At 42.0% G+C, this 23310-nt stretch overlaps 4 protein-coding genes across 4 annotated transcripts; 1 reads left to right on the plus strand and 3 right to left on the minus strand.

The window, feature by feature from the left end:
• The first annotated feature begins 1451 nt into the window (after positions 1 to 1451).
• Positions 1452 to 5038, plus strand: LOC127767311 (zinc finger CCCH domain-containing protein 24). Its single transcript, XM_052292599.1, has 2 exons — positions 1452 to 1861; positions 2157 to 5038. Exon 2 carries the CDS (start codon positions 2180 to 2182, stop codon positions 4427 to 4429), a length of 2250 nt encoding a protein of 749 aa, XP_052148559.1. The 5' UTR covers positions 1452 to 1861; positions 2157 to 2179; the 3' UTR covers positions 4430 to 5038.
• A 2671-nt stretch (positions 5039 to 7709) lies between these two features.
• LOC127767780 (alkaline ceramidase) lies at positions 7710 to 11607 on the minus strand. Its single transcript, XM_052293222.1, has 3 exons — positions 11458 to 11607; positions 10308 to 10666; positions 7710 to 8598 (listed from the first exon to the last, which is right to left on the minus strand). The coding sequence occupies exons 2-3, from the start codon at positions 10562 to 10564 to the stop codon at positions 8082 to 8084; spliced, it is 774 nt and encodes a 257-aa protein (XP_052149182.1). The 5' UTR covers positions 10565 to 10666; positions 11458 to 11607; the 3' UTR covers positions 7710 to 8081.
• A 2947-nt stretch (positions 11608 to 14554) lies between these two features.
• Positions 14555 to 15525, minus strand: LOC127768102 (oleosin 18 kDa). Its single transcript, XM_052293625.1, has one exon. It carries the CDS (start codon positions 15460 to 15462, stop codon positions 14944 to 14946), a length of 519 nt encoding a protein of 172 aa, XP_052149585.1. The 5' UTR covers positions 15463 to 15525; the 3' UTR covers positions 14555 to 14943.
• A 1189-nt stretch (positions 15526 to 16714) lies between these two features.
• Positions 16715 to 20507, minus strand: LOC127767688 (uncharacterized). Its single transcript, XM_052293101.1, has 16 exons — positions 20242 to 20507; positions 20002 to 20110; positions 19811 to 19875; positions 19669 to 19707; positions 19446 to 19542; positions 19253 to 19349; positions 19078 to 19144; positions 18917 to 18993; positions 18674 to 18752; positions 18524 to 18603; positions 18359 to 18443; positions 18176 to 18244; positions 18021 to 18088; positions 17878 to 17926; positions 17207 to 17666; positions 16715 to 17093 (listed from the first exon to the last, which is right to left on the minus strand). Exons 1-15 carry the CDS (start codon positions 20452 to 20454, stop codon positions 17280 to 17282), a joined length of 1581 nt encoding a protein of 526 aa, XP_052149061.1. The 5' UTR covers positions 20455 to 20507; the 3' UTR covers positions 16715 to 17093; positions 17207 to 17279.
• Between the last annotated feature and the right edge of the window lie 2803 nt (positions 20508 to 23310).

A 23310-nucleotide genomic window follows, 5' to 3' on the forward strand; every position in this document is an offset into this window, starting at 1 on the left:
GGTTTCCCATGCCTAACTTCAAATATAGAAACTGCCTTTTTCAAAGATTTGTGTTCCCTTTGATATAGCGTAAAATTAATCCATATCATTACAAAATCCGTCCTACTAGAAAAAAAAAATCATTACTATTAACGAAAACTGTAGCGGGAAGGAGGAGGATACAACTGCTGCTCAATATCGATAGTACAACGAGCATGCAACAGTGGCGGCCGACGTAGAAGGGGGAGGATGTGCAACGACAGCGAGCTCGACATGGCGGTGGCCAAATCTCGGAGATGGCAAGTCCGGCAACGGTTTTTACCACAGCACAAGCATATTTACCGGTGCCGTTGAGCTCATCAATGTGCTAACGAGGTCTCCGAACGGTGGCAAGCTCGTCGCAGCACCATTGATGTTTTTTTTTTTCCTCTCTATAGTTTGGAGGAGAAGATGCCTGGAAACGTGACAACGATAATTCAAATTTTAGGAATTTTCACTAGCACACAACATGTTTAGCGAATGGTAGTAATATTTTTCTAATACGGTAAATTTATAGTTTCTAGAAAAAATATCCGTGCGTTGCAACGGATAAATGATATTTTAATTTTATAATTGTTATAAGGTTTAGTTAGGTAAAATTCACGGTGAGAATTCACTTGAATATTTTTTTAGGAAATCGTGAGCTGCAATTAGTAGTCCGTATTTCATCTAAAGTTAGCATGAGTTTTTTTAAAAAAAATAATTTGTTATACGACTCCTTTTGTATTTCCAAAAACAAACGAGCATAAAATCCAACTCAAACACATACATGTATTTTCAAAAGTGAACGAATTTAAAAACCAATTCAAATACGGATGACGTACCAAAATACTGGTAAAAGCATCTTTAATTTCTATAATAGTATATATATGAATCAAATTTATCTTTGATATTAAATATAAACGGGAAGTTTCTGTATGAAAAATAGACTTTTAGTTTTGGTGTTCACTTAATCGATACCATAAGAATTAATACTACACTTTTAAGTTTTTAACCAAATCTTTACTCTTCTCGTCTAGTCAACTCATACAACATATCCACAGGCAACATCTGTGTTTAATAAGAGTTTTGTAAGAAAAAAATTAATACATATAGCATTCTTCATATCCCAAATTAAAATGGCTATCAACACTGTGCAATAATACGTTCAATTGCTGTAAACGACAAGGTTGTACCCAACCCCTTTAAAAAGCGAATAGGTGATAATAACCTCTTCCTACAAAATGTAGTACTACTACCAAACTTTCTTCATATTTCTAATACTCGTACTAGAAAAACTTTGGTAACTAACTAATTAATTAATTAATTAAGGATATTCTATGTGCCTAGCACTGTTAACCCGTTTTTTGTTTTTTCACTCCCTGTTTAACCACAGTCCCACACCCGCCGGTTATAATTGCTGCGGATAGAGATAGAGGGAGAAAGAGAGTGCGTACTGCGGGAACTCCGAAAGTCTCCACACCCACCACTCGCTTTCTCTCTCATCACTTTCCCCTTTTTTTACTGCCCCCCTTCTTCCCCCACCCCCTCTCGCTCTCTCTCGCTTCCGCGCCCCATGCTTCTCCTCCCCCAGCAATCGCGAGAAGCAGGCTAGATCAGGGCGCGCGGTCTTTGCCTTCTCCCCCGAACGCCTCGGCAAGCGAGAGGCGCGCGCCGTTCTTGGTTGGGAGGTTTGTGGGATTCTTTTATTTGTTTTTATAGCGGGATCTTTGGTGCTTTCTTTCCCCCCCGATTTGCCTCGCCATGGGGGCTGCGGAGATCTTCGGGCCGATTCGGTCGATGCTGGCGTGGTGAGATGGTTTGCCGCATCGCGAGCTGCTGCTGCTGCTGCGAGGTTATTAAGGTCAGTTTGGGGCTTTCCCTTTTCTGCTCCCTTCGATCTAGCGGGTGGTGTTTTTTTTGCTTTGCGTTTCTTGGCTCGGTGGAGGTCTCATGATCTAAGGGGAAGATTTGGGGTTTTTGGGAGGAGATTTTTGGTGGGGTTTTGGGGGGATTTGTTTGCGTGTTTACGCTTCCATTTTTGTAGCGTTGGTTCTGGTTATGTGCATCCGATTCGGTTGGTTTCTAGTCCATTTCTTGTGCTGTTTTTGGACTCCCTTGACTGGTTTCTTGACTGATGTTTTTGCTGATGGCTTCAGTTCTTCCGATCCGACAAGCCCCGATGAACGGCACGCCGATCTCCGCGTCCGCCGCGGCCGGCGTCGACGGAGTCGGCGCGGCGGTGGCGCTGGCGGCCGCGACCAAGAAGAGTGCCGCCGCGGCGGCCGCCGTCGCCGAGATGGCGAAAACCCTCACCGTCGACACGGACGACGCCTTCGCGGGGCTCCTCGAGCTCGCTGCGGACGACGACGCGGAGGGCCTGCGCCGCGCGCTGGAGCGCGCCCCGCCCGCCGCCGCGGACGAGGCGGGCCTCTGGTACGGCCGCCGCAAGGTCCTCGAGCACCGCACGCCGCTGATGGTCGCGGCCACCTATGGCAGCCTCGCGGTGCTTCGCCTGCTGCTGTCCCTCCCGTCCGTCGATGTCAATCGCCGCTGTGGCTCCGACGGCACCACCGCCCTCCACTGTGCGGCGTCTGGTGGCTCGCCGTCTTGTGTGGAGGCCGTCAAGCTGCTGCTTGCTGCTGGGGCTGATGCTGATGCCACGGATGCTTCCGGATATCGTCCAGCTGATGTGATCTCTGTTCCTCCAAAGATGTTTGACGCCAAGATTGCCCTCCAAGATCTTCTTGGATGCCCAAAGGCTGGGCATGGCGTTCTCCGGGTGGTGACAAGGGCCGCAAACTCTATGTCGTCACCTGTATCATCCCCTACAGCAGAAGATGCACGATCTCCATCTGCTGCTGTGATGATGACGACAAAGTTTGCAGATCTTCCAAGGGTTGTGACATCGGAAAAGAAAGAATATCCAGTGGATCCGTCCCTTCCCGATATCAAGAACAGCATCTATGCTTCCGATGAGTTCCGCATGTACTCATTTAAGATCAGGCCATGCTCGCGGGCGTACTCACATGATTGGACTGAGTGCCCGTTTGTTCACCCAGGGGAGAACGCACGGCGTCGGGACCCTCGCAAGTATCACTACAGCTGTGTGCCATGCCCCGACTTTAGAAAGGGAGTTTGCCGGCGTGGTGACATGTGTGAATATGCTCATGGCGTGTTCGAGTGTTGGCTCCATCCAGCACAGTACCGTACTCGCCTTTGCAAGGATGGCACAAGCTGTAATCGCCGTGTCTGTTTCTTTGCGCATACAACTGATGAGCTCCGACCACTATATGTTTCCACTGGATCTGCAGTACCATCCCCAAGAGCCTCGGCAACAGCTACAATGGAGATGGCTGCAGCAATGGGCTTGATGCCTGGTTCTCCATCATCAGTTTCAGCAGTCATGTCCCCATTTACACCACCAATGTCCCCTTCAGGCAATGGGATGCCCCCTTCATTGGGCTGGCAGCAGCCAAATGTTCCGACACTACACCTTCCAGGCAGCAGCCTTCAGTCGAGCCGGCTCCGTACCTCACTTAGTGCAAGGGATATGCCTGCTGATGATTACTCCCTGATGCAGGATATTGATTCACAGCTTATAAATGATTTGTGCTATTCACGTATTGGTTCATCAACAGGAAACCACACGTCTCGGACCAAGTCCCTAAATCCGTCAAACTTGGATGATCTCTTCTCTGCTGAGATGGTCTCTTCCCCGAGGTATAGTAATGCTGATCAGGGTGGTATGTTTTCACCATCTCACAAGGCTGCTTTCCTTAATCAGTTCCAGCAACAGCAGCAGGCACTTCTTTCACCAATCAACACAGTCTTCTCCCCGAAGTCTGTGGACAACCAGCAGTTGCCTTCACACTCATCTCTGTTGCAAGCATCACTTGGTATATCCTCCCCTGGCCGCATGTCTCCTCGATGTGTTGAATCTGGGTCCCCTATGAACTCTCACCTTGCTGCTGCTCTTGCTCAGCGTGAGAAGCAACAGCAGACAATGAGAAGTCTCAGCTCTCGTGATCTTGGGCCGAGTGCTGCAAGAGCATCAGGTGTTGTTGGCTCCCCTCTAAGCTCATCATGGTCAAAGTGGGGATCACCTTCAGGGACACCAGACTGGGGTGTTAATGGTGAAGAATTGGGCAAGCTTCGCCGGTCATCATCGTTTGAGCTGAGATCTGGTGGTGATGATCCAGATCTCTCTTGGGTACACACACTGGTTAAGGAATCTCCACCAGAGAAGCAAGTCACTACTGCTGAATCCATAAACTCTGTTGGACCTTCACCACTGATGCCTCCCAGTGTAAGCAACGGTGAAGGTCCTAGTCTGAATGCCCCGCTGGATGGGCATGACCAAGCTGCTGTTATTGGAGCATTGCTTGAACAGATGCAGCTTGATCAGCATATTGGTAGTCTAGCAACATAAGCGCTGAATGAGCCTGGAAAGTGCAAGGAGTTATTATTCTTAGTTAATGAATTTGGAGTAATTTTTTTCCTGTTCATTAAGATGGTCAACAAGCAAAAGGATGGATAGCTGATGGTGGTGATTCAGAGATTGGTTTTCTTTACTTTATTGAGGTAAATCATATACATTATTGAGGTTCCAGTAGGTTGAAAGATTGAAGTACCTTGATTGGGGTCGTTTCAAGACCGACCCAGGTAGAATCGCACCCCGGCAGCTTCAATTCATCGGTCAAAAATATTTCCCTGTTTTGTTAATTAACCCCGTTAAAAAAGAAGACTCGTTTGGTGTTTCGGAATTCTTTTCTTTACCTTAGCGGTGTTTATTTTGTTTATTATGATATTGATACTTGATGTACTGATGGGTATAAGGTTGGTTACCAGGCATGCTATAGTGGTATATCAAGTCCCAAAGTATTCTTTTTCTCCCTTTCACCATTTGTCGAGGATCATACTATGGCCTTGTTTTGGTCAGATCTTGAGGCCTGTATAATCCTTGGATTTGTAATAATGTAATATTGTCATTGAACTTACATTGCTATTGTTTTGCAATCGCAAATCTCGCTCATCAGAATTGTTTCCACCTGTGCTTTTGATAAATGTGTTCTTGAGATGAATACTGAGGCAAATGGTTAGTGGCAGCTGCTGTCTGCTCAGCACTCAGCAAAGTCAGCAGCCACTCAGCAGAAACTAGGCTGCATGGTGTGCTAAGGTAGGTGGCAGGTGGCTTAACCTGCGCACGCGCGTGACGTCGCACCACAATCTAGTTAGTGTTAGTGGCCTAGTGGATGTACATGGTGGTGTTCAGTTGTTGAGCATTTCTATTTCTATTTGAGTATTTTGACAATTGTGAGCGTGAGATTGGATGATGCGGCGAATATTAGGCGGTGCTGCTGTGAGATTGGAATCTTATCCTTGTTTATCCCACAGATCTTGATTCGAATTCTTACCAGTATTTTGTGGACGCGTATCAGTGGCATGATTCCTTGTATTCTTTAATACATCCTTCTAACAGAAACATGGTTTCTATAAAGTCATTAATTTAGGAAATGGTATGGACTTCGATTTTCGAAAGATAGGATATTTTAGTTTCCATGTCTGCTCTGTTTTTTTTCCCCTCATAGTTCAGAACACGTAGGATTGATGGCAAATTTAGTGTATTTTTTTTGTTAGAACAATATATATAAATAGGCAAAATCTAAACCGAGAAGCCTCTCGGTTTAGCGTTAACCAGCGACGAATCAATTTGTGAGAAGGACTGCTACACGTGCTGACGTGCATGTTTGTTTTTCCTCTTAGACATGCATGTCTTTTTCTTCCTTCTTATAATTTTTTCTCTCAAATTACTTATCCGATCTACTACAATCCAATTACACAATTGTGTTCGTTACAATTAAATTTTCACAACAAGATCTTACATGATTATATTACGATGAAAAAATATTTATATTTGTAAATTACTTTTGATATATACATAAGTTACTTTTATAATATATATAAGTTACTTTTAGATTTGACTAAGTTACTTCTTAGACATATAAAAGTAAATTCAATAAAGTCTAAAAGTAATTTACATATATTATAAAAGTATCTTAAAACAAAACGGAAACATACTATTGCATTTTTTAAGTTGAAAGGAAACACTAGATGGAGTACAAACCAGCTACCACTAGTTGTGTAGTCACGTCCAATGAAAAAAAAGGCATGAATTAAAGTTACTTTCCTTTTGTTATAAGTTACTTCTATAATATATATAAATTACTTTTAAGCTTTATTGAATTTACTTTTATATGTCGAAGAAGTAATTTAGTGAAATCTAAAAGTAATTTAGATATATTATAAAAGTAATTTATAATTTTTCATCAAAATATAATCATGTGAGATCTTGTTATAAAGATTTAATTGTTACGAACACAATGGTGTAATCGGATCGTAGATTGGATGAGTAGTTTAAGAGAAAATTTTATTTGAAGTATAGGTGGATAGGGTCTCTCATACATGGAGTGGTAGCTGGTTTGTCTAGCTGATTTAGACAAACCAGCTACCACTAGCTGTCTAGTCACGTCCATATAAATACTAGTGCTAGCTTTAAATAAGCTCAACCTACAAATATACTGCACGAAGTTTCTAATGCTCTCCATGTGGTCAACTAAACGATCCATAATAAAATCGAAACTCCTATTGGGCGATTGATCGCCAAGGGCCGCCGGAGGCGATCGGATCGAGTCTCCCCCTCCCTCCACCTGGTTTCCTTTTTTAGCATCGCATTACTTTCCTATTTAGTAAATTTATGCACCTAAAGTTTATACACCTCAAATTTATACATCTAAAGTTTAGAGACCCAAAGTTTATAAGTCAAAAGTTTATATACCCGATTCAAATTTGAATTTGAATTCAAATTTTTTTATATATGGTATTTCTATACATCTAAAGTTTATATACCTAAAGTTTATAAGTCAAAAGTTTACATACCCGTTTCAAATTTGAATTTGAATTCAAATATTTTCTATATATAGTATTTTTATGCATCTAAAGTTTATACACCTAAAGTTTATAGACCTAAAGTTTATAAGTCAAAAGTTTACATGCCCGATTCAAATTTGAATTATATCTAATTCAAATTTAAATTTGAATTCATATTTTATATATATAGTATTTCTATACATCTAAAGTTTATACACCCAAAGTTTATAAGCCAAAAGTTTTTATACCCAATTCAAATTTAAATTTGAATTCAAATATTTTTTATATATAGTATTTCTATACATAATTTTTTCCAACTTTTTTTTATATTTTTTTTAAATTTATAGTATAGTAGGAAGAGAAAAAGGGAAGGAGTAAGAAAGGAGAGGTGTGTATAGGGGGCGTGGGGATCGATCGCCCATTAGCCACACCCTAATAAAATGCAAGGAAACAATCAGCATAACGGTACTGTCGCATTTCTTAATTTTTCGTCAGTCGTAGTATGGATGCCCATTCAGATTACCAGCGCCACAAAAGAACCCCATACCTGCCCAACATCACAAAAACCCTATAGCATGGGCTACCACACGAGTATCAACACCCATCTCGAGGCAGACCAATGTTAAATTGGAAGTAATGGTAAATATTGATTACCACCAGAAACGGATAACAGTGCTTCTGCAAGAAGCACGTATAGTTGCTGTTAAATGAACGTACATAAATCGAATTGTACATAATCATAGCTTTCAAGTCGAGCAAAAATCACAACAGCAGAAAAAGAATTAATTGAACCATCAGAAGATCAATCTATGGCCATATGAAGCAGTAACTTGACTAAAACTGTTCGACAACATTCAAGACAAACAAAAAACAAATAAAATTCAGTCCTATTAGAACGGAAAATCAAATGTAGAGAAACAAAAAATAATGACCAAAACTATGAGACAACACTCCAACTAATCTCTGAGCAACAATTAAGTATGGTACAAAACAGGCGTCAGTTAAAAGTTAACAAAATCTAGTGAGGCATCATAACACTGTAGTCCGTAATCACTTGGAAGCCCATATACAAAAAAAATGCCTCTGCTTCTTGTCTAAGCACACGAGGGCGTTGGCTTTAAGGTCCTGGAGAACAGCACTGACAAATAGAGAACTCATTCCCTCTTTTGGGGTTTCTGAATCTTGACATAAGGCAAGAACCCGAAAAGGTGGGTAATTTTGGGCTCCCACCCACGCTGTTGAGCTCGGCAAAACATTAAGAATGTGTTTGCAAAGTATGAGTTAAATCCCATGAGAATATGCCACCATGCGTGCCCTTGTGGGTTGACGTACCAATGTGAAAGCTTCTTACAGAACATTCGATCAAATAGCCAGCAAAGAGTCGCCAAGCTCAACGTAAGAACCCACAGCTTTGCTAGACGCTTGGCAGCCATGTCTTTAGTTTGTATGTAGTACTTGTACATCCGTGGGATGCATAGGAGACAGAGGCCAACGTAATGCAACTTGAATACCACTTGGAATCGCACCAGGAAATGGACTACTGCAAAAGCAGCACCGTATAGGAAAAGGAAAGTAGGCATAGTGCTCCGGTAATGCCAGTCTGGTGAATAAAGTACATAAAGATATAGGAGAATCTCCCACACCATTGGAGTCTCATCGCTCTGCTGTAAACTGGAAAACAATACATGACCAAAAGAATTAGCACTGCATATTGTGCATACTAAGGAAACATGCTGGAATTAGCAGATGAATACTAGCTGCCCCCAATTAGTCAAAAGGGCTACATGTTGCTGGTATAAAATAGGCTATAGCTTTTGAGCAAGCTAACAATGTGATGCAATTGGCAGCACATCAATAAATGGCTGACCTAATTTATTGGGAGATGATTTACAGCCCGCAATCCTCTAATCTGCAAAATGGCAACTAAAAGGAATGTGCTTTATTTGACACTAAGGCATATAAACTGGATCGCCACAGATAACTAAAACAGAACTGTGGGAATTACTTCTGCAAAAGATTTGCATAACAAACAGTTGCAAAATATCAAGTGGATTTCATGGTATTCAATATGTCAAAGAACCAAAATGTGGCAGTCCGCAGTCGAATTACAGAACAATGCTACTTTAAGATACACTGACACATAGAAGCATGAGGCATTGGAAGCTAACTGTTATCATGTGCAATAACTGGACAATTTGTGGCACAATTTGTGCAGTGAGTCGTTGAGTACTAACCGTTCAAATTTTTAAGCAACAGTAACTAGGGTATGCTTATGCTGTAAATCAAAAGGATAAATTTATATCATAGGATTCTTACTAGCAGAGTGCAATCCACAGTCTTACTCTTTCTTCTAAACATGAAACAGATTCCATATTTACTGGCTCAAGGAGCACCACATTGGCTTGTTATCTAAAGGAAAAGCAAGCCTCCTAAGTAATATTTATGAAAAACACAATACATTAAGTTATTAATACGTACTCCCTCTGCTGATCCATTCACTTTTAGTTAAGCATTTGACCTTTCACAATCCCAGATATGACCCTGGTGGATATAAATATTTTTTTCATATCATAGAAGTATTCCTTTTTTATAGAGTAATGAATTAATTTTCATATAACGTTAATAATGTGAAACATGTTAGTGTTACAAGTTCGGTGTTCAAGCGCACAGCTTCAAAAGTGTCGAATAATAAACAAGGTGTTGCCAATTTCAATAATATTATAGTGGCCAATAGACCTCATGTTTTTAACTTTCTAATCTGGAAGTGTACAAGTTTACATAGGTTATTAATCAGAATTCATATATTATGTGGTGATTAATCAGCCATTAGCCTCTGTGGAATTAGTTAGCCCAAAAATCTTAATCTGTTCACTTAGTTGCTAATGGTCATTGAACAAGAGCTAAATCCTTTGAGAAGTTAACAAATGCCCACTGTAGACAAAAAAAATAACAAAGGGTACAAAAGAATATGCCCTTGGTAAAGGGGCAAATCAAGAGTTATCTGATCCCCATAACTTGATGCCAAATTTGTTCTTACAAGAAAAGGACATCACTCATTTTTGTTAAGTTCTCTATACAAAACGACTAGAAGTAGGGAAAAAAGGGCCCTATGCAAATGAATATTTTTTATAGGAAACATATAGCACCAAAGTTAACCATAATGTTTATGTGCAAAACCATAGAAAATAACAAAAAAAGGTCATGGTGTTTTCATCAAATGGCTTGCATGTTAACACACAAATGTAACATATTGTTCCATCATATTGAAGCACATAAGAGAAAAAATAGTATTCTTGGAGAGCAGCAACATTAATAGCATTGAAGGTCAGTGATGTTATTGCAATATCAATACTGATGAGTTTAGGGGGAGAAAAACTTACACGTGCTGTAAGGTGGCATGGAAGATCATACTGCCGATAGCAAGTATCATATTGGATATGTGCAGGACACTGAATCGTTTCTCAAAACCTTGGCGAAGAGCATTCACAAGTCCAACAAGTGCCAGAAGAACACATGGAACATTAGAAACAGTATTGTAGAATTCTGCAATATATGACGAGTGTGCATAATTTTCCTCGCAGAGCTCAGTTGTTGAAGTAACAGGCCCCCAGAAACTTGACACCATAGAATCCGCCATGCTTAACTACTGAGATTTTTATCCTAGCAACAGGCTACGTCACCGCGCAGTCTCAGAGGTCACTTCAGCTGGTGCTAAATCATGAGTGCAACAGATGAAGACCTGTAAAAATGATATGTCAGGCAACACCAGTAGTAGTAAATCTAAGCTGTGTTCAAAGCTTCTGAAGGCATTTTCAGTGTATTAAAGACATGGCAGCCATTTAGAGATGAACAGGGGTTCATCGGGACAATTCGTCTAACAATAGAAACGTGGTTCATCCTGTATCGCAACAGCATAATAGTTCATAATGTATCGCAACAATATAACCGCGCTCTTTCAGAGGCCTAACCCAAGTCAACATCGCCAATGACCAACCCCAAACCCAAAAAGCACAAACAGATCACTTAACGGCTTGGAATAACACCTAACAATCCCCACAAAAGGAAAAAAAAACAACCTATGAAATGAAACTCAACGGCAGCCTTTACAACTGAATCTGCCCGCACATACAGATCCCATCACAACTCCTCCAAGATACCAGCAAAATCCGGCCGCGATTCCCAATCCCCCCACCTCCCACGCACTTCCGAACAGATCTGTACACGCACCCCGCCCCGCGCCGCCGATGGTCAAACCAAAAGACGCCCTCCCCACAGCGGAACGAGCAAACCCAACGATCACGGCACCGGACGATCCCCTCCCTACCAACACAACACACCACACACGCAAAAACCGCCCGACTCGCCGACCCAGAATTCAGATCGCCCTCCCACCGACGCGGGCGCCGCAACCGTACGGATCGGCCGCCGCCGCCGCCAGCGCCGCGCGGAGGGTGCTAGGGTTTTGATCGGACGGGATCGAGGGGAGAAGAGGAGGAGGAGGAGGAGGGTGGCGATGGTGGTGGTGGTTACCTCGAGGTGTGGCTCCCGCTCGTAGGCTGCGCGGCGCGTGCTAGGGCATGGATGGAGAGAGAGGACGGCGAGGTTTCCCTGCTTTCCTTTTGTTGCGCTCTCGGCTCGGCTCGCTCTCGCCTTCTCCTCGGTCGATGGATCTGTTGGGCTTTCGTTCGTTTCGCTTTCCCTTTTTTTTTCTTTTTTGCTTTCTCTACTTCGAATTGACGTGGCCCACGACCCCGCGTGTCAGCCACTGGATCGTGGGGCCCCAAGTTGGTGGGCCCGTGTTGGAGGGGGTGTGTGTGGGGCCGTGTTTAGTTGTTTGGAAAAAAAATATTTTAACATATATGAAAACACATTTAAAGTATTAAATAGACTAATAATAAAATAAATTATATATTCTGTCTATAACTATAAACTGTGAGACGAATATATTAAGTCTAATTAATCCGTTATTAGCATATGTTTATTGTAGCACTATATTATCAAATTATGGCGTAATTAGATTTAAAAGATTTGTCTCGTAATTTACATGCAAACTGTATAATTGGTTTTTTATCCATTGGTTTTTATCCATATTTAATGTCTCATGTATGTATGTGTATATTTGGTGCGATGGAGTTTTTGGTGTGGGGCCCTCGCCCGCTCTTTGCGCGGTGGCCGGTGGCGCGGGGCATCGTCAGTTTTTCCGTCACTTGAAAAAACAACACGCGCCGCTGCTGTCACGACCTCGGCCGTTTCACACGCGTCGGCACGAACGCGGGCGGTGCGTGCATATACCAGGGAGAGGAGGACTCTCTAGTTGCCTGATTTTGCCAAACAGACGGGGAACTGGGTGGCGGATGAGAAAAGAGAATGTGATTCTCACATCGACATCTGAAGATCTTTTTTTTTTTCTTTAATTGCCTGTCATCCACTTGCCGCTAGAGCAACTGTAATGTGGCCGTTCGGAACATACGAGAAGCCTATTAGCTGGATACCTCTGTTGATTAAAGGGGCATTTATAAATTTGTTACTTTTTTAAAAAAAAATTACAACAATTACATTCCAATGGTAGTTCTTTTTCTAATAATGGTACAACAACGAATTCCAATGTCGGATCGACCAAAGGGCCAGCAGACCCTGCTTGGTAGTATGCGCCGGCCCGAGGGCTTGAACAACGTTAGGGCACCCGCAATAGTCATTTAAACACTCTCTAAAAAAATTTATGTCAACATATTTTTCTACTTGAAAGAGATTAAATGAAGAGAGAGAGCAAAACTATCTATTAATCTGGAGATAGTCTATAGAGAAAAACGAGGCAATGAATTAGAGAGCTATATATACCCATGTAGACATACTATTGAGGTGGTTTACTATTAATTTAGTTTATTGCTAAGATGCTTTTATAGAGAGCACCTTACTTTACCAGGCAAAAGAAGTGGAAGACATCTCGCCTATAGCAATAGAGTTCATTACTGTGGAGTATAATCAATATAGTTAAATACCGTGTCAATTGGTACTTGGTAGCGACTAATCAAGTTCAGCTAGCGTACATGTCAATATTCTAGCTGTGCAAAATGCGGGAGCACAACATGGTATATTCACGATGTCTATTTATTTCCCTTTTTATGATTGTTTTCTTTATGGTTTGTGTATATCCTTATTGCAGAGGCCGGATATTTCATTTTTATTGTTTAATGAAAATGTGAGATATTCTATTATCTTAAAAAAAATATGAATTAGACCGAGAATATATACTACAGTATACTACTTCGCCTTCTCAACCGTCATTTTCCGGGCGAATTGGATTGAAGATATATGGTTACCACTAGGGTATTCGTAGCTGCTTGAACCACCAACTCTGGCTAGCCTAGGTGCATCGCGGTCATTCGGGTATAAATGGAAGGTTTTTCCCATTATTAGTTATAAAATTATTATTTTATTGACATGTACATCCTAAAAAAGATAGTTGCTAGTGTACACCTTGATAACTTTGGATAAAGTTATAGATATTACGTAACACATAAGTAGAAAATGAAGATACAAGATATGAGGAGAACAGAGTGAAATGGAGACACAAGATATGGTGACAATAAAATAGAGACTGAAGATAACCCCTCTACTATGTATAGTAGTTCAGAAGATTACGTAAGTATAGAGTAAAATAAAGACACAATATATAAGAGAGCAGAGTGATCGATAACCCTCTACTATGTATAGTAGTTCGAAAGGTTATGTAGGTATAGAGAAAAATGAAGATACAATATATAAAGAGGACAGGGTAAAACGAAGACACAAGATATATAAAATAGAATGAAGACAATATATAAAGGAGGAGAAAGTAAAACGAAGGAGACAGGTTCGTATTCAAGTTCTTTAACCTCCTATAACTATTCAAGTAAGATGAGGCCCTGTTCTTTTCTTTTTTCTAAACAAAAGTTGAATAAATTTTTGGATAAAAATAGTACGTATTTCAAATTGTATACGGTACGTTTTGTGCGAAAACAAACTGCTAAACGGTACGTTTCGTGCGAAAACTTAGATGACTTAGATGGTAATAATCAAAACTCAATTAATCATATATTGGTACCGTTTCGTGCGAAAACTTAGATGACTTAGATGGTAATAATCAAAACTCAATTAATCATATATTATTACCATCTCGTTTTGCGTGAAACACTTTAGGAGATTCAAACACCATCTTATTCTGCGTGAAACCATCTTATTCTGCGTGAAACACCATTAGGAGATTCAAACACCAACTTATTCCAGTTCTTTAACCTCCTAATTGTTTTGGGCTGGTCTTTATGGGACAAAGCCCAACTTCCTCAACAATAGCTAGCCTAGAACGGTCAGCACTCACGACAGCCGACAATCAGGCCGACGTGGCCTAACCAAGACACATCACTCTTTGAAAATGTCCACGTGACGAGTAGGCGTTTGAAAATGTCCACGTGACGAGTAGGCGGCCATGTGTCCTAAACAAAATGGCTTTACAATATGTCATTAGACAGATTCGTTTGCATTCGCTGTGAAAAAACGTTCCAACTGTTTTCAGAGAGAACATGTACTAATCTGGGAAGCCATTTTGGAGATAATAAAACGGCAATCAGCAGATTGCTAGGCTGTAATGTAGCATTCAAGTACTGACATTTGAGCAAAGAGACATGGGTTCATTCACCAATTCTTTTCTTACAGAGGAACACGGAATGCATACATATGTTCATCATCATCAACTCAAATCAAGCACAAACTCCCCAGATCGCTTGCTCCCCCCGACCTCGCTTATTATCATTCACAACTCTAAATCGAAAACTACATCGATCTTACCTAGTAGCAGTAGTACGCAGCAGCTGGTACAACATTAGACTTTAGGATCACACGACACGTAGGCACGGTCACGTTCGGGACACACTCTTGACTCGGTCGGTCGGGGGCGAGACTACTACGAAGCGAAGCGAAACCCAGCAGGCTAAACCCAGCCCGTACGCGACGCGAGCCACTCGCGCGCGCGGCGCGTGCTTACGAGGATGTCTTGGTGCCGGCGCCACCGCCGGCGCCGGCGCCGGTGCCGGCCTGGTCGGCCCTGCCCTGGATGGCGTGGCCGGCCTGCGCCGTCTTGTGGCCGGCGTGCGCGGCGGCCTCGGCCATCCTGCGCCGCGCCTGCTCGACGTAGTCGGGCGTGCGCTGGAACGCCTGGCGCGCCGTGTTGGCGAGGAAGGTGAGCGACGACAGCCCGCCGAGGCCCAGCGCGCCGGAGGTGAGGAAGCCGGCGACGGCGAGCCCGATGAGCAGCGCGGCCGGGACGAGCACCGGGCTGAAGATCAGGAACACCGGCGTGGCGACGGCGAGCCCCACCACGGACGCCGCCAGCGCCAGCCCGGACAGCACGAGCAGCAGCCCACCCAGCGGGAACAGCGTCGCCACCGTCAGCGCCTGCGACGCCGACGGCGCCTTCTCCGGCAGGATCCCCTTCACCGTCTCCCCCACTTGCCCTCTCTGCTGCTGGTAGTACTGCCCGGCGCGGTCGCGATCCGCCATTGCTAAGCTAGCTAGCAAGATGAATGCAACGAAGAAGAAGAAGAAGAAGCGATCGGGTGAAGTGGAGATGGGAGGAGAGGGGCCAGGTGGGCATATATAGGTGGAGAGAGCGGTGACACGTAGGGAGGAGGAGGGGGTGTACGTGGCGGGGGTGGATGCTTGCATGGGCTACACCGGTCGGTCGAGGAGCTCGCTGACACGGCGCGTCTGTCGGATATGTGCACGGGGAAGCATGCATGCATCGAGCGGCCATCAGGCAATGCGGTGCGTTGCGTGACAGCATGGCCGCATGGGCGGTTTGGTGAACTCTTGTTTGATGGTGTTTGGTGAGGGTTTTTTTATAGCTGGAAATTTGGGGAAAATAATTTACTTTCTCCGCCGACAATGATTCTAGAGTTCTAAACTATCATATTAGGTAGCAACATTTCAGAGGGAGATAATAATTGTTGTTTAGTGAAATCGATGTTCAAAACTTTAAAGTTATTTTTTCAGGCACCTGTAGCTATATTGAGCATTTTTGAGGTTCTTCACAGTTGACGAGTGAGCCAAGAGTGCAAGGTCATGGACATGCTTGGTGTGCTCACATTTTTTCTTATCAAAATCAAATTATGGATATGGATAGATATAAACATCCCTTAAATATAGGAGCAATTTTACGGTCCTTAAGAAAGTACCATGAAGTACTATTTTTTCTATTGTAAATTTGGTACCTCATGATACCTAGGTATAATGAGATACTAAAATTAACACTAAAATTTTAGTACCTCATGGTACCTCCTCAAAGACCGTAGAATTGCTCTAAATATAGTGGCCATTCGTGCCAAGTTCCTCCTCCCAATATCCAGATTTTCTCTCTGAAAATACCTATTCTCAACCAGCCAACCCGTATGGAGGAGCAATAAAAGACTCAGGGTGTGTTTAGTTCACGCCAAAATTAAAAGTTTGGTTGAAATTGGAACGATGTGACGGAAAATTTAAAAGTTTATGTGTGTAGAAAAGTTCTGATGTGATGAAAAAGTTAAAAGTTTGAAGAAAAAGTTTGAAACAAACAAGGCCTCAGTCAAGAAAACATGTCAAAAAAACAATTCGGCCATGCAGGAGGGGCTAGAGAACAGAACAGGATTGTTTAATCCAGGTTTCGGATACATTGGAAGATAGCGACTTCTGGTCATTTAATTTAGTCAGAACACGATTATCAATTCCGGCACTCGGCCACAGCCAAAATACTTTGCATGATTGGCAACGGATCAATGTATTGGCTGACCAATCTTTGTTCATCTTCTGGTCTGTCCTTGTAGTCATACACCATGGCGAGCCGCCAATTCATAAACTCAAAGCCAGAAGCCAGGCGCAATATTAAAGTTCCATGATATGATATTTGCCATCATTACCAGAAGATTTTACCAAGGCATAATATATCATTAAAAATTGAAAATTTTCTTTTAGTTTTGTTAAACTGGAGTCAATAACAATGAATATAGGACCAGCAGACAGATAGACTGTATGCAAATCTATTATGTACAACCCGCATTTCAAAGGACAAATCATGAACATAACCACAACAGCTCCAGGCTTCCGAGGTTTTCTCCCAAAATTTGCAGCCTTCTTTACAATTGAACTGATACTTAGTCCTGTAAAGGATAAAAGGAGAGAGTTATGAATTTCTGCTCTAAAAAAAACCATGAGTTGCTGCAATCATCAATGGTATGAATAGTAAGTTCAGGCAGAAAGAAAGGTTCCTCACCTCAACTTAAGAAAGCTCCTCGGAACAGCTAAGAATTCAAGAAACAGTCTGCTTGTCAGAATGTGTCAAATGTTCAAGATGAGCTACTAGCAAAGTAGTCCCGAATTGTTCTCCTCTTCAGTGAATGTGGGGGGCTTAGAACCGAAGAAGGGCTGTTCATTTGAGCCTCTGGGCTTTTCCTTATGTCCAATGAGTCCTCCTGAAACAACCTAAAGGCTCTCTTCTTCGCTGACTCCGGTGTGCCAAACTCCAGTACTCTGGGCTGAAGGGGAGAGCGTGAACCAGTTGGCAATTCACCATCTGCACTGGTGCAGGCTGCTACTCCTACATCTCTTGAGGTAGTAGCTAGCTCATGGCTAGCAGACCGGCTTCCAGTGTTTGGTGCGGTTATTCTCTTGCGGATGACCGTTGGGGAACTTGTGTTTGGGAACACCCTTCTCTCAGTATTCCATACGCGAACCTGATAGATATACATCATAAAGTGTTGTTATCAGTGGTTTTCTTAAAAAAAATACTGAATATCAGCAGCTCCCCTTTCTACATACCAAAACAGGCATTTAAATTCGCTTGCAACATGTAGGTGTGTAATAGAAAAAGAAAAGGATCTCATTCTCATAAGATTCATGAAAGTTGAATGAACAAAATTTGCAAGGTTAATCACATAGACTCACCTTGGAATCGTCAGATGACGTTGCGATCTTCCCGACCTCTGATGCACACCTGAAAATTGTGAAAAAATCGTACTGAAATCTGAACATTGGATGGTTGATAAGATTTCCACAAAAAAAAAACTACAATTGTATGTAGAACATACCAGTCAACTGAAGTAGCTTCACCTTCATGGCCTTCCAAAATTATAGGACCTCTTTCAGGCTGATCCACCTATGTCAGTGAAAAAGTAGTGGCATGAATAGAAAGTAAAAGAGCAGCTAATGCGTGTGCGAAATGATAACATGATCCAACAACTACCTGCCATAAGTACACGTTGCCATCACTCGAACCACCAAGAATGTGAGTTCCATCAGGGCTGATAGCAGACTGCATTTGACCAACATATCAGGTGTTATAAAACATAGCAGATAAAACTACCTAAGAACAAGCAGGCATGCGGTTTGAAAAATGGAAATCAACTCAGCTTGTTCACTCACTGACCTTGACAAAAAAAGATTCAATTTTGCTGCCAGTGTAAGCCTTAATTGGGCCTTTATCCATATGAAGAGCACTGTACAAATAGATCCTGAAAGGCTTATAAAGTCAAAGGCAGCCTTCACAAATGGCATATTAAGTCTGAGGCAGTGTGGTTGATTGCGGTTATACCTGTTATCCATGCATGACGCAGCAATATAGGCACCATATGAGTCTTGAGACAAGCAAGAGATCCCATGTTTCACACCCTCCTGCACAAATGATCGGTAAGTCTTGAAATTGGGCTACAAACATATTGCGTAGTGATTGTTAGCTGCTTACCAAAGGTTGCATTGCTGCTTGAGAGCTTCTGTTGGAGAGAGACAATTTGATATTTCGCGTATCCCATATCTTCACAATGCTGGCAGACATTATTGAAAGTGGAACATTAATATTTGGACAGAGTTACACAAAAATGAGGTAAATTGTATTCAAAGTGATCATGTTCGTATTCAAATGTAATACCACAGACAACACATCATGCCTTTTGAACTATAAGAATGAAATGGATGGGGAATGACATACTTGTCTGCAGCCCCAGAAGTAGCAATGGAGATATCATCCTTCAAATAAAGAACAGATGTGATACTCGTCGAAGCAGCCTAAAAATTACCAGCGTCAGCAAGTTGACCACAGTAGGATGTATGATCATACCCAGCAAAAGCAAATCCATGCAAATTCAATACCTTTGCTCTAGACCTTGTTCGATTTCTTTGTGTGGGACTGTGTGCTTGTTTGACAACAAGGGAAGACCTAGCATGTGTCACATTCCAAACAGAGTTATAAATATAGTAATTTGTTATTTCTGTATCACTGTAGTTGAAAGGGGAAATTTAGATTGCAACAGCCAAGGCAACATACATGAGACAAGCTTCACGGTGACCATTAGGGGTTTTTGGGTCGATTCTTAGATCCCAAAGAGCAAAAGAACCATCCCTTGATCCAGTAACAATGAGCTCTGCAGTGAATAAGTTCTTGAATACAAGTTCCTGGCAAATTTTACAGGCACAAATATACGAAGAATTAATTTTTTGTTTCCCAACATAACACCAACCTGGGTTTGAAGAATGGCATGACAGCGACTTCACACTCCCGGTGTGCCCTGACAGAACACCAAGGCATTTCTTGTTTTCCACAGACCATATTTTCACCTGATACAGAACAAACAATCCCAATGATCAAAAGGCAGTCCACCATCACATTAATATGAATTGTAATGCAGAACAAACAAACAATTCTATTCTACTTCTGAAAAATGATCTTATTGCGATACTTACAGTCTGATCGCCTGATGCAGTCAGTAATTGGGAACCGTCCTAAATAAACAATGCCAAAAAGAAGATGATACAAGTGAGTGAGGATTGGCTTTTATACCACTAACTCTAACATGTTTCAATGATTGAGAGTAACAGGTGTTACCTTGATCCAGCACACATCAAAGATGGCATTGTTGTGGGCAACCCAATCGGACATCTTCGTTTCAGCTGCGAGAATGTCACGGTTTCAGACCGGAACGAATCGAACATGACACCCAGTGCGTGGCCCCAGACATCCACGAACTGAATCGAACAGTGCGAAAACTAGATCAAAGAGGGGGGATCCAATCGAACCTGATTTCTCCAATGACGATGAGCTGGATGGGAGGCGCCGGCGGGTGTCGTAGATGCCAACATACCCGTCCTCATCAGCTACCGCCAGAAGGTGAGAGATCTGCTCCGCCTGAAATGAAAAAAAATGCGAGGGTTCATCGAACAATCAGTTCCCATCAAATCTTAACCCTTTCGATGTCGGAATCGGGAAAAAAAACGCATGAAAACGAAGGGGGGACAAAAGATCCCAGGCTCGCTCACCTTGCAGAAGGAGATGGCGAAAGGTATGGCGGGGTCGCCGGCGTGCTCGACGGCGATGACCCCGCTCCCGCGGCCGCCGGGGTCGGAGGAGAGGTCCGCGAGGTAGGGGAGCCGCGCCGCGGAGGCGCGTGGCAGTGGCACCCTGCCGCCGCCGAGCTCGCGTGCCCGGAGGCCGCCGAAGAACGACGGGGAGGACCGCGGCCGCGTCGCCATCGGAGGGGGAGGAGAGAGAGAGGCGGATGAGGAGGCGCGAAGGGAGGGGAGGGGAGGGGAGAGAGAGGTGGGGAATGGCGGGGAGAGAGGGGTTATGGAGGAGTTTTGGTCGGCGGGCGGTGGCGCCGGCGGGAAGAGCTCTTTTCGTAATCGCGCCGCGGGAAAAAAACGAAGACAAAAGAAAAACAAAGTGAAGCCGCGAAAAGGTTGGCGGCGCGCGGTTTCGTTTTGCTTCCTTGGATTTTTAGTTAGCTCGCTGGCAGGTGGGGTCCCGGATGATGACGTCATTAGTCGTCGACGTTTTGTGTGTTGTGCGGTAGTATAGTTCAGGCCGGGTTTGATAAGGCCTTGTCCAACCCAAGAGAAACCTTTTTTTCCCCTTCTTTTCTTTATCATTTTCAAACCTTTTAATATTACCTTCGTATTGTATTACCTTGAATACAAATGTACTACTCCCTCCGTTTCAGGTTATAAGACATTTTAACTTTGATAAAAGTTAAACTACTTTAAAGTTGATTAAGTTTGTAGAAAAAAAATAATAGTAAAATTTTCAACACAAGACAAATTTATTATGAAAATATATTTAATTATTGATTTGATGAAACTAATTTAGTATAGGCTGGGTTTAGTTCCAAACTTTTTCTTCAAACTTCCAACTTTTCCATCACATCAAAACTTTTCTACACACACAAACTTCCAACTTTTCCATCACATCGTTCCAATTTCAACCAAACTTCCAATTTTAGCGTGAACTAAACACACCTATAGTAAATATTACTATTTTTGTCTATAAATTTAGTTAAATTTGAAACAGTTTGACTTATGACCTAGAAACAGAGGGAGTAAATAGCATGTCAAAAAGATGTACCTTCTTAAGTAAATAGCATGTAAAAAGATGTACCTTCTTCAGTTTTTTTATGACACCATTTTTTTTTGTGTACATATGAAGATTCGTATTATTGAAATATATATTACTTTTTTTTCATTGATGGTAAAAACGTTTGTAGTGACTTCGTTAATCTCAATATATGTCGTCCAACGTTTAGAAGGTGCTCATACGAGTGAGTGGGTGCATGTCGTGAGTGCTGCGTTCATACCATGTTTCTAAAAAAACTGTGTTATTGTTTTTTTTTGATTATTTTGTTATTAGATGTATTGTGTATTATATTCATGACTTTGTATTTTCTCCTATTTGAAATATATTGAATACGACAGATGATCAAATATAAAACTAAAAGTCAATGACGTCATGTATTAAAAACACCCGGATAGAGTACGTATTTTGACGTAAGCCATTCACTTTGCTGTGGTGACTCCTTGGTCTATAAACACTTGTTGGTTTTGACCAACAGAACAAGTGTTGGTCGACCAACACTTGTTCAGCTGCCAAGTACAGTGCTACTATACAACTAGCTATCTGTTACACCATACAACAAACAAAGAATATGCTGCGGTTTGGCTGCAAGGCAACGCTGTACCTTGCAGCCGAATATGCCCAGTTTATGGTTTTTTATTGTTAATTATTGATACTAGATCGTATATAATATATTATTGGTCGGAGCTTGATAACTCTGAGTAAAAAAACTATAACATAGAATAAATCCGAGGTTCTTTTTCTCGCGTAATTTCGGAGATAACAAAGCACGGTCTATTACTCGAACAAGGAGGTGTTTGTGTTTGTTTCTTATGGGGTTGTTAGTTGCTCGTTACAGAGTTGCCCGCGTAATGTGACTGGTTCATTCGTTGCAACAAACAAGTAGCAACTGGTTAAAGCAGTGACTATATTATCGTAATTTGGTTTCTAGTTGTTACTAGCGGTTCGAGATAGACAAAAATATGCATATATGGTTTTAAAAAGCTCATGTAAGGATTACTTCAAGGGCAAATTCAAGAAAACGGCGATATGGTATTAAAGTACACTGATCTTGTTGGTATATTACGTCACCTTCATGGTATAAAAGAGTTAGATGACCGAAATCTACAAGCTTAGAGAAAATGTACTTCAGAATGACCGAAAATCTACTCCACGTTACCTGCAAAATAGTGATACAAACTCTTACTATCTTTGTCCCACAAAAATAAACTTAGAATTAGATCTGCCATATTCCAGTACAATGAATATAGACAGAGGTATACATATATTCGTACTAGAATACTCCATCCGCCCCAAAATATAGCAATTTGTAGCTATGAATCTGGACACATGTGTGTCCAGATTCTATATGCTTACATTTTGGGACGGAGGTAGTATGTTACATATAGTTATAGGTTATTTTTTTTTGGGAGTAGCTATATTTATGGCGCCATATTTTTCATGAAAAAATAGTCGGTATGTGTTTACATTATAAGTCCCTAAAATTGCATATGAAATTTTAGTGTATTTACAATGTAAGTCTCAAAATTACATATGTAAGTCCTAAAATTACATATGTAAATTCTAAAATTATATATGTAAGTGGTGTGTAAGTGGAATGTAACTACTATGTAAATTTGTATAAATATATGAGAAGTGTCTCTTTTTTTTTTCAAGAAAAGATGTTTGCTATGCTGGACTCCCGGCCTTAGTATACTGTTGTTTTAGCACCAATCTTGACGTCAATTCAATGCACCATAAACCGATATATTTTTAAGGGAAAAACTATCGTAACTTTTTTAGCGTTTCTGTTTTTTTTTAGGGACGGAGGGAGTACATCTCTCTCTAAAATCGACTGAACAATCCCCTTTTACGAGAAGAATATGTACTAAGCGTTAAGCAGACGCTGACAGGCCGGCTCCCACCTCCCAAGTCTCCAGTCTTCACCTCCTCTCAGTGAGCGCCGCGCCGGGTTCCAGCCTTTCAGCCCAACCCAAGGCCCC

The sequence above is a fragment of the Oryza glaberrima genome, chromosome 3 (genome assembly GCF_000147395.1).
Source record: "Oryza glaberrima chromosome 3, OglaRS2, whole genome shotgun sequence".
In the NCBI taxonomy this organism is placed as follows: Eukaryota; Viridiplantae; Streptophyta; class Magnoliopsida; order Poales; family Poaceae; genus Oryza; species Oryza glaberrima.

What these genes read in the sequence shown, in the direction of transcription:
- LOC127768102 (XM_052293625.1), bottom strand. Translation starts at nt 15,462, where the DNA reads ATGGCGGATCGCGACCGCGCCGGGCAGTACTACCAGCAGCAGAGAGGG.
- LOC127767311 (XM_052292599.1), top strand. Translation starts at nt 2,180, where the DNA reads ATGAACGGCACGCCGATCTCCGCGTCCGCCGCGGCCGGCGTCGACGGA.
- LOC127767688 (XM_052293101.1), bottom strand. Translation starts at nt 20,454, where the DNA reads ATGGCGACGCGGCCGCGGTCCTCCCCGTCGTTCTTCGGCGGCCTCCGG. An exon ending in TTGATGTGTGCTGGATCAAG is followed by an intron (nt 19,708 to 19,810) that starts GTAACACCTGTT and finishes TTGTTTATTTAG; the next exon opens with GACGGTTCCCAATTACTGAC. An exon ending in GAACAAGGTCTAGAGCAAAG is followed by an intron (nt 18,994 to 19,077) that starts GTATTGAATTTG and finishes GGTAATTTTTAG; the next exon opens with GCTGCTTCGACGAGTATCAC.
- LOC127767780 (XM_052293222.1), bottom strand. Translation starts at nt 10,564, where the DNA reads ATGGCGGATTCTATGGTGTCAAGTTTCTGGGGGCCTGTTACTTCAACA. An exon ending in CATGCCACCTTACAGCACGT is followed by an intron (nt 8,599 to 10,307) that starts GTAAGTTTTTCT and finishes ATTGTTTTCCAG; the next exon opens with TTTACAGCAGAGCGATGAGA.